Source organism: Astatotilapia calliptera, chromosome 13, assembly GCF_900246225.1.
Source record: "Astatotilapia calliptera chromosome 13, fAstCal1.2, whole genome shotgun sequence".
In the NCBI taxonomy this organism is placed as follows: Eukaryota; Metazoa; Chordata; class Actinopteri; order Cichliformes; family Cichlidae; genus Astatotilapia; species Astatotilapia calliptera.
The window spans coordinates 17,538,623-17,554,586 of record NC_039314.1 but is presented as its reverse complement, the minus strand read 5'-3'; the positions used below and the strand labels follow the sequence as shown (position 1 = coordinate 17,554,586).

The 15,964-nt window shown below is 39.1% G+C and overlaps 1 protein-coding gene across 2 annotated transcripts in view; it reads right to left on the bottom strand.

The window, feature by feature from the left end:
* LOC113034965 (VPS10 domain-containing receptor SorCS3-like) overlaps window positions 1-15,964 on the bottom strand; it is a 52,233-nt gene that overhangs the window by 23,369 nt on the left and 12,900 nt on the right. For both annotated transcript variants that reach the window (XM_026190167.1, XM_026190164.1), the window contains exons 2-7: window positions 10,620-10,687; window positions 2,693-2,792; window positions 2,379-2,537; window positions 2,182-2,255; window positions 1,289-1,353; window positions 540-658 (exon numbers count right to left, since the gene is read on the bottom strand). In XM_026190167.1, coding sequence (XP_026045952.1) covers window positions 540-658; window positions 1,289-1,353; window positions 2,182-2,255; window positions 2,379-2,537; window positions 2,693-2,792; window positions 10,620-10,687 — 585 coding nt within the window. The remainder of the gene's footprint in view (window positions 1-539; window positions 659-1,288; window positions 1,354-2,181; window positions 2,256-2,378; window positions 2,538-2,692; window positions 2,793-10,619; window positions 10,688-15,964) is intronic.

The window sequence follows — 15,964 nt, the reverse complement described above, 5'->3', positions numbered from 1 at the left end:
TAGTATAATTTGATTTTTTTATTTTCCCCAAATTTAGTTAGTACAGTCAAGGATGACCAAAATGCATCAAGCCTGACCAGCAAGAGAAAATTGCATAGCTGTGGATGGAAATCAATGACAGTGGAGGGCATTTGAAAATTAAATTTTCTAATAATGACCCTGACTGTGGATGTCTAATTGGAGTCAAAGTCAGAGTGAATGATAATACGGACACCAACCTGTCTATTCACAGTTCCTTTTTCAGGCATGGAGTATGTCTGTGTGGAAACTCAAAGACTGAGCGTGCCTTGACATGAACGAGACAAAACATAATCAAAACACACATCGGGCCAGTGGGGAACAGGTGTGTTGGAGAAAGCTATTACATGGGTTTTGATGGAAAAGGATGAATTGGGTGCACATGAGAGCAAAATAAAAACAAACGACAATGAAAAAAAGAAAAAGAAAATCAAAAATCACATAGACAGCAACCTTTGCATGAAAAGATGCCGACGACTGGCTTAGTTTAATCGATGAAAGTAATCTATTACTATGCAAACCTGTGTGAAAACGTATTCATCCTGTACGACGAGTGAGTTGGTGTCTACGTGTCCAGGGAAGAGGTACTGTCTGTTGCCTTCTGTGCATCGCTGGGCTCTGCACTTCACATACTGAGCACCTGGAAAGAGACAAAAGGAAATCAATCAGAAGTTGATTACAACCATTTATCTTCAAACAGTACTTTGTATGCAGTGGAGCTGCTATACAGTATGTAAATCCAAAATCCACTCCAAGTTCATCGCTCTGGAACAATTTTCAGCTTGTGTAACAGTCAAACACTGACACTAGTCACCAAATACTTTTAAAATCCAAATTAGATTCAAGACTATTAGAGTCAAAGCTCTGGCAGCGTTACACGACAAAGTAAATTTCAAGATGTTATTGTGCCAGACAAGGAGAGGTTGTATGGTAATTCTGATACACATTTTCTCACCACAGGAGGAATATGAGCATCATTTCTAATGCAGGAGATTCCTTTAATTGGTTTGACAGAATAGACCACGCTGTTTAGAAAGGGGAAGCTGAGGTTTGTCTATGAAACTCAGGGGGGAGATTAACGAGAAGAAACATCCATCAGCCCACTAAAATTCTCCGTTTTTGTCAGGAGACACCTATTCTGCTTTACTAGACTTCAGGGACCAATCTGAACAGAAGAACAGGTCTCATCTTGCCCGTGACCTCGCTCTAAATGAGAGGCAAGGGGTCCTGTGGGTCTTGCTACTGCAGCAAACTGGAGTGCAGTACTCACGGCCTTTTCCGATGCGCGTCTCAATGTGGACCACATCTGATTCTCTGTCTAGCCCCATTACCGCCCTTGAAAGAAGAAGAGGAGGAGAAAATAAAGAGGAGCGGAAAAAGGTTGGTGGGCAAGAAAAGGAAAAAAATGCTCAGATGGACATCACTATTCTGTGAAACCCATAACAATATGTTTTTATTTCCTGTAGATCGGTCAATGTACGATCTGTGCCACCAGCGGCAATTAATCTCAATTCACCAACAACAAAGGAAACGGCAAAAGAAGAGTAGTATGGCATGGCGGGGGGCTTGGCAAAACATCCCCCATTCCCATAAACACATACCATGGCAAATGTGTGTTTTTACAAAATTGTAGGAGGCTCCAGCCTTATTTTGAAAAATAACTATTTGGCATAATGTGCATGAAGAAATAGTATTCAAGTGGACAAATAATGCAGTGTTTCGAGTGCTGCTTCACCCGCTGCGCTCTTCTTATTTATCAAACATCTAACTGTTCATGCATGTGGAGAGGATGTCCTCCAACCAATGTCCTTTCTTTCCCAGCAAAAAACCCACTGGGTTTGACACATACTATGACAAACAGGGATAAACGGCCTCACATCAATATTCACTGCCTTGTGCCCGCACAGTCAAGATTACTAAATGACAGCGACAACAAAAACAGCATGTCATGTTTGTGCTATGGACAAAGAAACATATTCCTTCAGGTCTACGTGACGTGGATATAATCAGTTTCGAGCTCGACTGCTGTGTGTGAGATCTGCTTTTGACTAGAGGTCACAGGATCCCTCTAAGACTATAGAGTCGTGAACACTCTGATGATGCAAATTGCAATCACTGTACAGAAGGAGTTAAAAAGAAATACGGGGGTCGACATAATCATACCAGTAGAATCTGCCTGGCATCACGTTGTCATGAACAAGCTGCCATTTTCTCCCAAAGTCCATCGAACTGTACAGCTGCAAGACAAAAACAGGCTGATCTTCATCACGCGTAAAATTTTCAGGAATAAGATGTTACTGAGCATCGAACATTATTTTATTCCCACTTTAAGTTTCATTGTGGATTCACTCAGAAGATACCTTGCTGTCATGACTATAGGCAAGTATCCAGTTCTCCTGCGCGGGATGGAAGAGCAGGCTCAGGATGTTGAAGTTAATGGGATGCTTTTCAAAGCTCGCCCCTTCATCTGAACTGATGAGAACAGCGCTCTCTACTTCTGGGTCACTAAGCACCATTATCTAAAGTACAAAGGGCCAGATGATGTGTATTTATACACACACACACACATATACATGTATGTGTAGGTGAGAGAGAGAGAGAGAACAACATTTAAAAAAAAATAATAATAAATTTCACGCCAGGAAGATGTAATAAGCAACAGGTAAATGCTAACCTTCTGTTTGTTGGTAGGGCAGACGTAGAGGTAACTTAAAACTGTCCTTGAACCCACTTTGTCGTTGAGTTTGGTGTAGGTGCTCCCATAATCAGTGGATCTGGACACAAACAAAAAACATTTCATGTCTGATGAAAAAAATCCATTAGAGACAAATTTGAAAGCCCCATAGCAGAGTGTTGGGATGTTTTAGCCCATTAACTGCAAATCACTTATTCTTTAGAAGACTCCAGAGTATACCATACTTTTTTCGATTGATTTTCTACCATTCGGGCAGCCTTTTGCTTTAAGGGATGAAAATCTACTTGCACAGTCTACATTCATGCTAATGTAGGTTTTGTTGCTCCTGCAAAGTGCTGCGTTAAAAAACACTGCTACACTAAAAACTGCCATTCATTGCAGCTCAGATTATAAAAGGACTAAATGTGTAATGTAATCAGAGGGTGGTGTTTGGCTGAAAAGCAGGGCTTTCAAGTAGTAACTGTAGAGCTAATTTTTACAGAAATATGCTGGATAAAACGATAAAATGAATCACTGCTAAAAGTAACCCCACGGTGCTTTTAGCAAGTAGTGAGCGGGCGTCTATTTTGTTTGTTTGTATCTTAGGCTTCAGGCAGCCACGCCAAGTATTTTGAGTGGTAAGTAGCAAAACCCAGCTTTGAAAGCAAGATGCTGAGTCACATACAAATTTGCACAGCAGTGTACATGCATATAAATAAATATTAATAAAAGTTAAAGCTTTGAAGTCAGCTTTAATTTAATTTGCTCTAACTAGCTGCAACATCTGCCTATTATTTTTGAAAATACAATTTCAGTATTTATATAAATATTTCCAAAACTTTAATTTGCTCTCCAGACTGTGGAGTCTAAATTGCAGATAACTTGGCAACTCATCACTTGTGTTCCAAGGGGGAAGCTACGTTTTAATTACTCTACAATTGCGCTCACTAGCCACTTCATTAGTTACACCTGTTCAGCTGCTCGTTAAAGCAAATATCTAATCAGCCGATCAAGTCAGTGCATTTAGGTGTGAAGAGATGTTCACACTGAGCATCAGAATTGGGGAGAAATTTGATTTAAGTAACTTTGAATGGAGCATGGCTGTTGGTGCCAGACGGGCTGGTCTGAATATTTAAAAAATTGAGAGTACTTGGGTATTCCCATGGTATGGTCAGAATTTGGGGTAAACAACATGAAAGCATGGATTCATCCTACCTTGTATCAATGCTTCAAGCTTCTGATGGTGTAATGGTGTCAGGGATACTTTCTTGGCACACTTTGGGCCCCCTAGTACCAATTGGCAATCATTTAAACACCACAGTCTACCTGAGTATTGTCGCTGACCAGCAGAGTGGCAGAACTCAAATTATTTCAAACTGGTTTCCTGAACATAAAAAAATGGCTTCCATAGTCTCCAGATCTTAATCCAGTACAGCACCTTTGGGATGTGGCAGAAATCTGCATCAAATGTGTGAGCTTATCATGTCAGTATGGACCACAATCTCTGAGGAGTGTTTCCAGTAGAATTAAGGCAGGAAAAGTCTGTTTTTTCTTTGGCCCTTTGTTAAGATCAACTTTTGTTTAAGCATCAAAACTTATCAAAGGTTTTTAACAGCATTTAGGACAGGTGAAGAAGACAGCCAAGTCATTTTTGAGGCCTCCCTGGCTAGCAGTTGAAGGATTTGTATGCATGTGATAGAGGATTTTCCTGATTTTCCTTCTTAAATACTGCCAACTTCTTCCCGTATCACAATGTGAAGAAAGAATCTTAGAAAAGCTTCCTTGTAACTTTGGAATTTTCACTCCACCTTCAACCCTAAAAGGTCCAAATAGCTCATCCTTAATTATAGCAGCTCTTACCAGGACCCCTTTTCCACCTCCACCTCCGCCCGGTGCACTTTGTGTTTAGTAATCCAGCCACGGACACATCCGTCTGCTCCAAAAACAGTCACTGTCATTTCATCTTGTTCTTGTTCAGCCAGAACTGGAGGGGTTACCCACATTCTTCTGCATTTAATTTGTGCCATTTTTAACAAAACACTTCATTATTTGTTAGTCACTCAAAGAGGTTTTGCAAACATCTAAAAGTCACTGCATGGTTTTTGATATTTCCCTGTTATTTAAATCTCGTCATGGGCTACCTGAGATAATTAATTTGTCCAGTAATTATGAACACCTTAATAAACAGTGTGAATCAATTTAGCCTGCTCCCTCTCATATTACAGAAACATCACCTGAAAATGATAAACAGCAACAAGCTTTTAGGCTTATATGTTTTGGAGTTGAATAGTGTGCATAGAAATTATTATATGATGAATACTAACCTGCCAAGTGATTGTGCATGCAGTGTAGTTATATGAAGAATGATATGTAATTTAGCAACAATCGTGTAGCTTGAGGACTCACATGCACAGAAACAAGTATGCAAGAGACAGGATATGTATTATCACTGCTGACAAACATGCTATTAGTAGGCAATACAAATGCATGCTGCATGAAAGCTGTAAAAACAAGAAGGAACAGCTGAAATACAAAAAAGGTGCAGTGAAGGATGACATCAGCTAGTGAAGGTGAAGCCACTGTCGAAGCAAATTAATACATTTGGCTCAATGATTAGTTTGCCAATAAAGTGAAAGCAAGGCTAGTGTATGACATCACACTGCTGATTCTATTGATCAGCTACTGGTTCCAATAAAGCCAAAGGAAAGAGCAGACAACACTATTCACATAGGATTTGTATTGTCAGGGGAGCTTTATGTGACTTAGACATTTACCCAAAACACGGCATGTAAACTGTTGATTTGCTTGAATTGAATAACATGTCTGCTAGCCAGCTACAAAACTAATGTTACTATAGACTGCCAAATAACTACATTTGAGCTTGCATTTTGTATGAGTGGGTGTCCATGCTGTGTGGCAGAATTGATACCTGAGTTTGCATGCAAAAAGCAACGAAACATAAAGAGGCAAAACACAGGTGCACAGAAAAAAGACAGACATCACTGTGATGTCTCCATGCATTCGATTATTATGCCATGGCACTTCTGTATGAGGTAGATATTTTGCTGTGGACTAAATTACAGACATGTTACATCTAAAAAGGATTAAGATTATAGATTACTAGGAAATATTGCTATAGTAAAGAAACACAAGATTGCTAACTAAAGTCACTGCAACATATTTTTTAAAAGCTAGTTGTGCAAATATTTAAAAGAAATACCCGTACCTTATAGGACATTTCTTGAACAAAGTTGTTTGGCCTCAGGAATACACATAACGTACAATATTGTGCAAAAGACTTTAGCACAGCCTAATTCCTTTACATTTTTACCCAGACTTTCTTGTATTTGTTAAAGTGTTCTTGAGCAATAGTTCTCAAAGCTTTCTGAATTTATTTTAAAGTTAATTTAAACTGGACATTGGCTGCTTTTTCACTGATTCTCGTCTTTGTAACTGACAGTTTACAGTGTAGCTTTTGTTTTGTTTTTGTTTGTTAAGCCTCTTAATACTGATCTATCAATCATTCAAATAAAAAAAAGGTGTTGCATCAGACAGCTTCGCAGAAAAAACTGTTTTAAATTGTATCTTTAGGCACTTTGTTACAAGCAGCCTGTTCCATAAACACATGATTTGTTCCCATTTCTTTAGCTGAATCTACAAACAATGGCAAAGATAACACAGTTTGACAGGCGTTAAATAGTATTTTTGCACCAACAAGGTGATTTGCAAAGAGCTCTTAGCTGAAAATCTTGACATGCTGTGCAGTGTTTCCTCAAGAAAATTGAGGAAACTGGAGAAATGGAGGACAAAGGAAAAGTGCCAGGTCTACAAAACTATCTACAGCAGAGAAAGAGTATCTAAAAGCAAAAATCCAACAAAGACCTGACACAGGACATGAAGAGGTACTAATATGAGTGTTTTATAGTAGTCTTTAAACATGGTGGACACTGTCACGGTTTAGGTCTGCATTTCAGCCACTGTTTGTTCAAGATCTGTTCAAAATTAATGTTATAATTAACATATAGTATTCTATATAGTATTGCTGGCAAACAAACACACTGCCAATGCAGTAAAGGCATACCTGGATAGAAGAACACACAATGGAACACTATCAGTTATGGATTATCCTACCGAGATAGCGGACCTCAACATTGTTCAAGCAGTGTGGGTTAAAGAGCAAACTTCAGGCAACATTCAAAGAAGAGCTTTGAATGACTTTCAGAAAGTCTGGAAAGCTATTCCTGAGGAATACTTGAAGAAATAACAAGAAAACTCGCCTAAGGGATTTTTTTTTGAAAATGTGTGTTGAAGAATGAAGATAGTCATACTGAAATATGAACTTTTACAAACTTTGTAGATTGGTGCAAACTCTGCTTCTTCCTAATACTGAATTTCTATATATGCATGTGCACATTTCAATAAACCGCTGAACCTATTTTTCCATTTTCCTAGCAAAATAGAAAGAAATGAGGTGTGACTCAAGACTGCTAGCCAAGACTGTACTTTGGTGAATAATATCAAATGTTAGAAAATTATTTTTATGAGAAAATTCCACAAGATACATTTAGCGTTTTGGGGATTTTATCAGGAAATTTGTCATCGCTGTAAGATGGTGTATATTTCACACCGGGGCTAATTTGAAGACTCGCGCGTTCGAAATCATTAAGGAAAGCTCACACTTTAAAGCTTTTTGACAACCAACAAGATAACATGAACGTCAAAAGAAGGAATATGATTTATGAGAGCCAAGTCTGGCAGATTTCTGCAGTGAAAAGTTGGGATAATAATCAGGCAGTTCTCACAGAAATCTGCAACAGAAATAATTTAACTCTGACAAAGACATCATGCAGACTAAACATCAATTCCCTGCATGTCAAACAAGTCTCTGCAAGCTGATTTAAACGATACACTGACATGTAATAAAACCAGGTACGGAATCAATTAATGAAGTCCAGGTATGTAATGGAAAATGTTAATCAGTAAATATAGAATATGCTCTTTGTTGTTGAAGGGCTAAATCATCCAGCATGACTACAGTCCTTGAATACAACATTATTCTGCGTAATGGACACATTGCAAGCTTACAGTATAAGAGTAATAACTCTCCTTTCATACTGTTTGTACATTGAAGGCTGTGAGGAAGGAATTTTGAAGACTTCCTTTCAAGTGCTGTGATGAAATCCCCTTTCATATAGCTTTTAATCTTAAATTAGAGCCAGAATTGCCTTTTATTCTCTGTGCTTTCAACTGATTTAGATATTTAGTTTCATCCTCTTTCATTAGGTTTTCTTTTCAGTAGGGAAAACTTAAAGTGCTCAAATTATGCTTTTTGAGTTTCTCCTCTAACCCTTTAGTCTGTTACATGGCATTTTTTTGTAAATGTAAAAGGTTTTCAAAGTAAGAGAGGACAAATGTAGTTATTCCCTCCCATGGAAAATAGTGCTTCTGAACGGTTTGAAACACTTGTAGTTCAGGATTTTCTTCTCTTACTTATCTGTGCCACTACACAGCAGACTGTTATACTGCCCACATGGAGGCAAGTTTGGCACACCCTCAAACAAAATGGACAAAACACTCTGAATTATCTGTTGCTGCTGAACACATGCATACCCAACAATGCAAGAAATAAAAAGTCACTGGATTACTTTTATTTTGGTGGCAATCTCCCCGCAACAATAAGAAAATCCTTATAAGTGCTAGCACTGTGCACAGCTAGTGTGGTTAACATTATTGTTTTATGCATTTGTTTCTCTGCAAATCTCTTTGCACTTGCATGTTGTACTTTGCTGAATTCCCAATAAAGCTACAGAATGCACATAAAACAGTGACACGAACACAGCCAATTTAGACCAATGCACAACATTATTTTGAAGCAATTTTTTTAACCTGCTACTCGGTGCATCTAAAAGAATTGTAGCAGCAAGCTACAAACAGCAGTGATGCTGTGTTTTTTTTAATTTACATGTAAATTTATTGGTTAAGCTAAACCTTTTTGTTTACAGGCGACAGTTTTACATGTAACCCAGTGTTACCTTGCTTTGGACTAGCTAACTGACCAATCAGACCAATCCTTCCTGAAAGGTAGTTTAAAAGGAACAGGAGCTAAAGCAGAGTGTATAAAAATAATCTATGTTTAATTGATCCTTGTGGGGAAATTCCTCTCTGTATTTAACCCATTCACGCAGTAAAGTGGTGGGCAACCATTGGGCTGTAGAACAGGGAGTAGTGGGTAAGGACAGTACCTTGCTCAGGGGTACCACAGGGTAGCCGTTCAGTGGATTCAAACCCCCAACCTTCCGATCATGGGGCCACCACTCTACCTACTGAGCTATCCCCGCTCTATGAGTATGAGTATCCCAGTACAGCCTGAGAAAAGCAGTGTTTTCTTTTAATATTAAAAATTTAATGAGACAGATTTTAAAATAAATGTAAATAACAACCAGCTGTATTTAAACGCAATCAGAAAGTTAGATCTGTTGCATGTAAAGACACTTGCACAAAACTGCTATCCACAAAAAGGGGCAGATGTGTTCATCATCTTGGTTCTCATATTTCTCCTCAGCACAAACGGCCAAACCAAGCTTCAGTTTTACCTGAGTGCCTCCAAATGTAATTTCACTGTATAATTGGATAGACACCCAGTGTCTGCTATCATTGTCTGTGCATTAACTTGAATCGTTCCGTTTGCTGTTGACATTGTTTTCAAAGCCTTACCCTAAACGCATTTGTATTTGTGCTTAAGTACTGCTTTCAGCTGGCATATCGCTCTTTGATTGCAGTGGTGGAAGTAAGCCTCTTAAACGATGTTACTATATTGTGATGTTTCTTGGGCAGGAGCGGCAGGCGTCTCAAAACACAAAAGGCACTTGATGCGTGTTTAGATGGCTTCTGTAAGTCATCCGTTGATCCGAACACTGCGTCTTGCCACCAACAGAGGCCTGCAGCTGTAGTCATAAATCATTTATTGTGTTATCACAGAAATCATTTACTCCCTTTTCTTTTCATAACATTCAAATCTCTGCTTTTCTAATACTCATACTAAGAACCTTTGTGCATCCCCGGAGGAACACTCTAATTTACTCGTGGTGCCATTGTTAAGCAGACACCTTGATGATGGAAGACCTCCTGTACACAATATGGGATTTCAAAATGTGTCAAGTCGGGTGTAAATCTTAGTGCCGCCTCTGGTGAAACAGATATTAATTTGAAACTCTATGCTTGGCGGACTGATGGTCTCTTTTTCACGTGTATTTCAGAATGAAATGAGTTCTCTGCAGGCTATGGCAGAGGTGAGAGAAAAGGCATATCAGAGGCTGGATTGGGCTCTATGGTATAATCCTTAATGAATTCCATTCTTATTTATGACCTGACAGGGCACTGTAACTCACCTCTCAATACATACTGAATGAAATTACTACGGCTATATAGCAGCAATTGCATGTCAATTGCTTCTGAAACAAAAGGTTACAGATGACAATCAATCAAAAACTCCATCACAAAGTTTCTAGGTCAGAGGAAAAGCACCACAGATCCAAACAGAGAATCCCTCAGATCATTCTTAAGGTTTATCTTTCAGAAATAGTCCTGCTGATGATGGACAGAAAATAGGTTGGGCCTTCTTTAAAAGGTTGTTGTGGTGCTAGTTGTGTTATTTATGGAACTCCAGCAAGCAAAAAGAGGATGGTACTTCAAGATGCTTTATTAAAACATACTTCATATTGGCTTCGAGTGAAACTTGATTGTTCGTATCCTAGCAAGGGAGAACACTATAAATCATGCTTACAGTATCCAGCACTCGATGAATATATTATTGTTGTTGTTCTTGGCTTGTGATTTTGCATTTTTATAAAATTCCTGCAGTGATACCGCAACCTTAATATTGGTATGCAAAGGAAAAGATAGCAGAGATTAAAAAAGGAAAACTTACCTCCAGAGTGAGCTCTCGGTAACACCCCCCAGATTGAAGTCATAGAGTTTAGTCAAGATCAGGATCACCTGCAACGTAACCACAACAGACATATTTAATTACAAGTCAAGATCTGCATTAAAAACCTTTGGCTCGGCAGCGCACATTATCTGTCTCCACCTAATGACTTGGAATAAATACAACATGTCCGCTACTTTTCTTTGCTAATAAATATCAGGCTCATACAGTATGTTAGCCCAATGACAAGTGATCCTCATGTTGTCAGGAAATGTCAGTCGACTAGTGGCAGGATCTGAAAAAAGAAATCCATGAAGGCTGTCAAGAGTTGTGTCTGTATCTCATGTGGAATGATACCTACATGACAGAAAACTCTGAACATAATTGTTCAGTGAACAATGAAAAGAAATGCAGTCAGTGGCTGCAATGCACCATCCTCTCTCATTTCCTTTTTTTTTAAACTTCAGCTTTGCTTTTACCTTCAAAACATTTAAGTACCTTGGCTGCAAAAGCACCAACAAATCTCAAATGCTGATGTTACATGTTGTTATTTTACTCTTTTTACTCATTGGAAGACGTCCAGTTCCAGTTTAGGTGGAACATTTGTTCTCTGGGGATGGTTGGACAATGTGTTTCTGGGGAAACAAAAATGCGGCCCATAAAAGCCTGTCAAGGCACAGAGGGCAGAGTGAAATGGTGTGCAAACGCATTATTGTCACTCCAATGGCATTATAAATGACTTCCCGTGGGGATGCTCATAACTCAGGATAGAAAGAGGGGTAGGGTAGAGAGCTTGGGGTGCTGTATGAATTGTGGGAGAAGGAATGGTAGATAATTACAATCAAAGACTAGAAAGATGACATAATATTGTGATTTTATTTAAAAAAAGCCATGAAAGATAGGTCAAAAGCTCAATTACAGTGAGTTTAAACGTATTAACCTTATGGGACCCATGGAACGACTCATTAAACCGTAAAAAGCCACACAAGACTCAGAGGAACAATGACACGTATCTAAGTCTGCTTTGAAAATGTTAAAACCCAATTGACCCACAATTTAGCCATCAAATGGCCACTGTGCATGGCTGGGACTATCTGCATTGCAGGTTAATTAACCAATCACACAGTGAGATAAGCATTTGCATAACTAAATGCACCATGTCTGCAAGGTCCAACGCTGGAGTCAGAATCAATTTGGAGCGCAGACTTAGTTAAATGGCTGTGATGTTAGTCCTAATTGCCTGCTTTGAAAAATAGATACAAGAGGAAAAACTGAGCCAAACTGTTGATCGTTTGTCTCTTCAGTTCTCTTTTGCTAACAACAATGAATCTGTGTCACGGGATATTATAAATACTACGAGGTAAATTGAATCTGGATTTGATTTTATCAGTGTCAGAACTAGAGCAGTTCATTCTTAACCACCGGCATTCAAACATCCAGCACAGCAAACGAATCGAGTGAACAACGATTAGATGTTCACAGTTTCGTGGGTTTCAATCATTTCTGCTGTCTTGCACGTGAATTCCAAATGAACCAAATGTACATAAATGTAGCTGGTGATGTAAAATAACCTTGATAAAAATAGCCCCAAATGGCAAAACTTGATAACGAAAAGCCTCTCTGCACCCAAGCTGTAATTGCCATTAGGAGCTCTCCCTTAACTGTTGTCAACGTGTTTGTGTGGTTGGCTCATTAACAAAAGCTGACCCACTGAAATGGGTCAGTGAAGATCTACCTCAGGGACCAACAGACTAGTGAGGCAGCTGACTGTTTGGATGATTTGTCCCTAAGTGGATACATCAAGAGTATATCACTGTAGACTGCACGTTCCCACATCTTCAGCGTTATTGATAGGCTGTGCATCTGTGACTCAAGTCAATAGGGAGCAACTACTATACATGCAAATGCCGAGACCAGTAGGGACAGCACATGACTTGCACACCAGATGTGTGACTTAAAGTATGAGAATGAAGGTGCATTAAACACGAAATTCTGCGAGTTTGTGGTGCAGCCTTGCATTTATGTAAATACCAGGAACAAACAAACACAAAATGGCTTCCAGAATTATTTTGAGCCTTCTAGGTAAATACAATTCTCCATGCATATCATTGCTCACTTGCATACATGAAATTAAGTAAGGACCCTGGAAGGCCAAAAGCAGTGCATTTATTCATGTTTATGTTTTATTGATGTGAGCAAAGAGAGCTTTGCCCCGGGAAAGTCAACCAATCATTTTTCAGATTGGCTCTCACCCTCCGAGGAGTTGGGTTTAGTCATCCTTTTATCCTAACATTCTATTCTTGTCGCAGTTTTTTCCTTCTTTGCTTCCTCTTTTCTTTCTTTCGTTCAATCTCACCTCATTTGTTTCTTTCTTCCTTATAGAACAGACTCTCCAATTACTTTCTTTATTTTTAATCCAGCATTTTTCGTTTGGCGACAGAGGAAAAAGAAAACATTAAAAGGCACACACAGACAGGTCGTTTTTGCCAAAGATTTGAACTCTTAGATGACTGAGTAAACAGCCTCCATGGCAACAAGTGTTAAAAGCCATAATTTAATTGTGATTATTTTTTTTTAGCTTAATTCAAAAGACTTAGCAGCGAACAGATCCACCAGAGTTTTTCCTGCCTAATGGTTTAGTCACTCTAAAATAGAAATAGGTCAGAAACCTCATTTCAACTTGGAAAAATCAGTGGGTTACTTTGTGATTTCGTTCAGTTTTTTTGCTGTCAGAAGCCGATTGCATGTAGTAGCAGCCAGCTGTTTGCTCAGACGTTGAGCGTGCAACACCGTCAACCTCTGGGTTGGGTGACCGTTTTTGATTACAAGGTGACAATCATGGCCCGACTCAGATGTACTGCAATGACTTTCAGACAGATTAGTGAAGGTTTGGAAATAGCTCACATGATGCAATCAATCTTAGTAATGCACGGATAAGCTCAACTCGTCTGCAAAGCATCTCTTTGCAATGGAGCACTCAACTCAACTAACTACTTGAGTCGATTGTTTAGATATTTTTTGTTTATATTCCTACATAAAAGCAAGGTTACTGAGTGTCTTTGTAATTTTTGCTGATCCTGCAGCCATCCTGCAGCAACTATGTCACTATTTGTGGAGCGATTTCTGAAGTTTCACAACTATGAGGTTCTTGGTGGAGTCTGAATGTGAGGAGTGTCTGTGAATGTCAATATCTGTGTCTGTAGATGGCAACAGACTTAACGCTCCCAACTTAACCACATTCAATCTCAAACTTAAAGCAGACTGATAGCAGACTGACTCTGTCCTACCACGTTATTGCCTGAATCAGAAAAGGTTCGAAGACAGCAATGTACTGCGAGTGTTCACAGACCTGGTCCTCATCTCATCAGATCAAAAGTTCATTTTCCGCAATTGAAATAATGCATCTTTGGATGCCACCAAAAATTTCTCTGCTCAGGAAAAACCCTGCCTACGCATTCAACTTGCACATCTGTGCAGGCCAGACAGCATATGCAATGACAGCCTGTGGACTGAATCATGTCTCTACAAATTCCATATCAATCCGACTTTTGTTTTAAGCGAAATGGTCAAATTTGAATGTGCTTCAGTGGGACATGAGAGGCATCTGAACATAGTTGGTGGGCAGAATATTTTCTACACAACTCGCAATTTAGGTATGAATCATCTCTTTGTACTGTACTGAAAAATGGCTATTAATAAAATAAAATAAAATAGACTGTTGCTGCACATCAACACAGTTATTTTGTGATTTCTAGCACCAAGCTTCAAATGGAACCTGTTGCTTATTCAGCCCCAAGTAAAGCATAATTAGGCTGGCACCCCTCAAATATTGTTTCTGCCTAATTGGGTAGTCAAGGGAAGCAAAGGAACCCTTACTCTAAACATCACACCTCCAGACTGTTATTTTTCTGCTCAGGAGTAACACATCGCGGGAAGTAGAAACAATCTTTAGAAATGCGAGAAATGAATCCACTTTCATGTGGATCTGGTGCCGTTTTTGAACATAACTAGAGGGGACAACAAGGAGCTAAATTAATTTCCAAGGGACCCCCAAAGTTGATACCAGTGAGTGATGTAAGGTTCATTGTAATAACTCAGCTAGCGGCTGATGCTCACCGAAGCACTGACATATCTCTATTTTGTTACTTACCTTTAGCCTCTGCAAAGTTCACTGCTACAATGACACACATTTACATTTTCATGAATACACATAAGCTTTGTATATTGTACTGCAGGGTAAACATTCATACAGTGAGCGAGCCATCTCCTGGGAGTGACCCCCGTCTATCTGAGCCACAAACGTCTAACAACTCACTGGAATATTTCAACACTAATGGAATTATTTTCATGCATTAGATATTTTATTTTAAAACCAAAATATGCCACCTCTCTCTGACAGCTGTCAGGAGGTCAGTTTTGTGATCTCCCAAAAGAGTAAAAGTGGTTTTTGAATCCATCAAGTGACTGAGTAAGACATAATCTGACAAGCCTTGCCTTAACTGGCATGCGAGTAGATACATGTGTACAGTCTTCTCTAAGAGCTTTTCATGTGTCCAGCTGTAATAAGTAATATGACAGTGCAGACTTGAGAAGCGTCAGACTGGGTTTGAGGTCGTTTAGGAATGACGTCAACGTTGGAGAGTTTGGTGATTTTTTTCCTTTTTTTTCACTCATTTTTTCACTCGTCTCTTTCGCCTCAGTCCAACCGGTCGAGGCAGATGGCTGCCGTCGCTGAGCTTTGCTCCGCCTGAGGTTTGCTCTGCCTGAGGTTTCTTCCTGTTAAAACTGGATTTTTCCCCCCACACTGACACAAAGTGCTTGTCATAGGGAATAATCGGGTTTCTCTCTTTCTATGTAATATTTTACCCTACAATGTCAAGAGCCATGATTTCATTTGACTTCCTGATTTGGCTATTACTCACCATTTTTACCTTATTTTGTGCTCAACAAAGTGTGTGTCATTGAAGATTTTCAACTTAAATATTTCATTCATTAAGTGTTTTAGGTGATTTTTTTGAGCAAGGGAAGAATATTTTCATAGAACAACAACACATAGAGATTTATAACAAGTATCAGCTCAGTGTCCAACACCACGCAACTTTTCTGTTTTGTTTCACAGCTCTCAAAGCACCGTTTTTGGCAGCAGTGGGCAGCTGTTTACAGTGAAAAACCTCCAACACACTCCTGCACAGCAGCTCAGCAGCAAGCAACAGATAGAAACAGTTAGTGCTTAGCTTTTTCACAAGCAAATAGATAGATATATGCCTTTATGCTAAAAATGTATTAGTATCGTTGTAGTTTTAAGTCTCATGTTGTAGTTGTTTGAACCAGGTGGTGCTGGTCCCAAA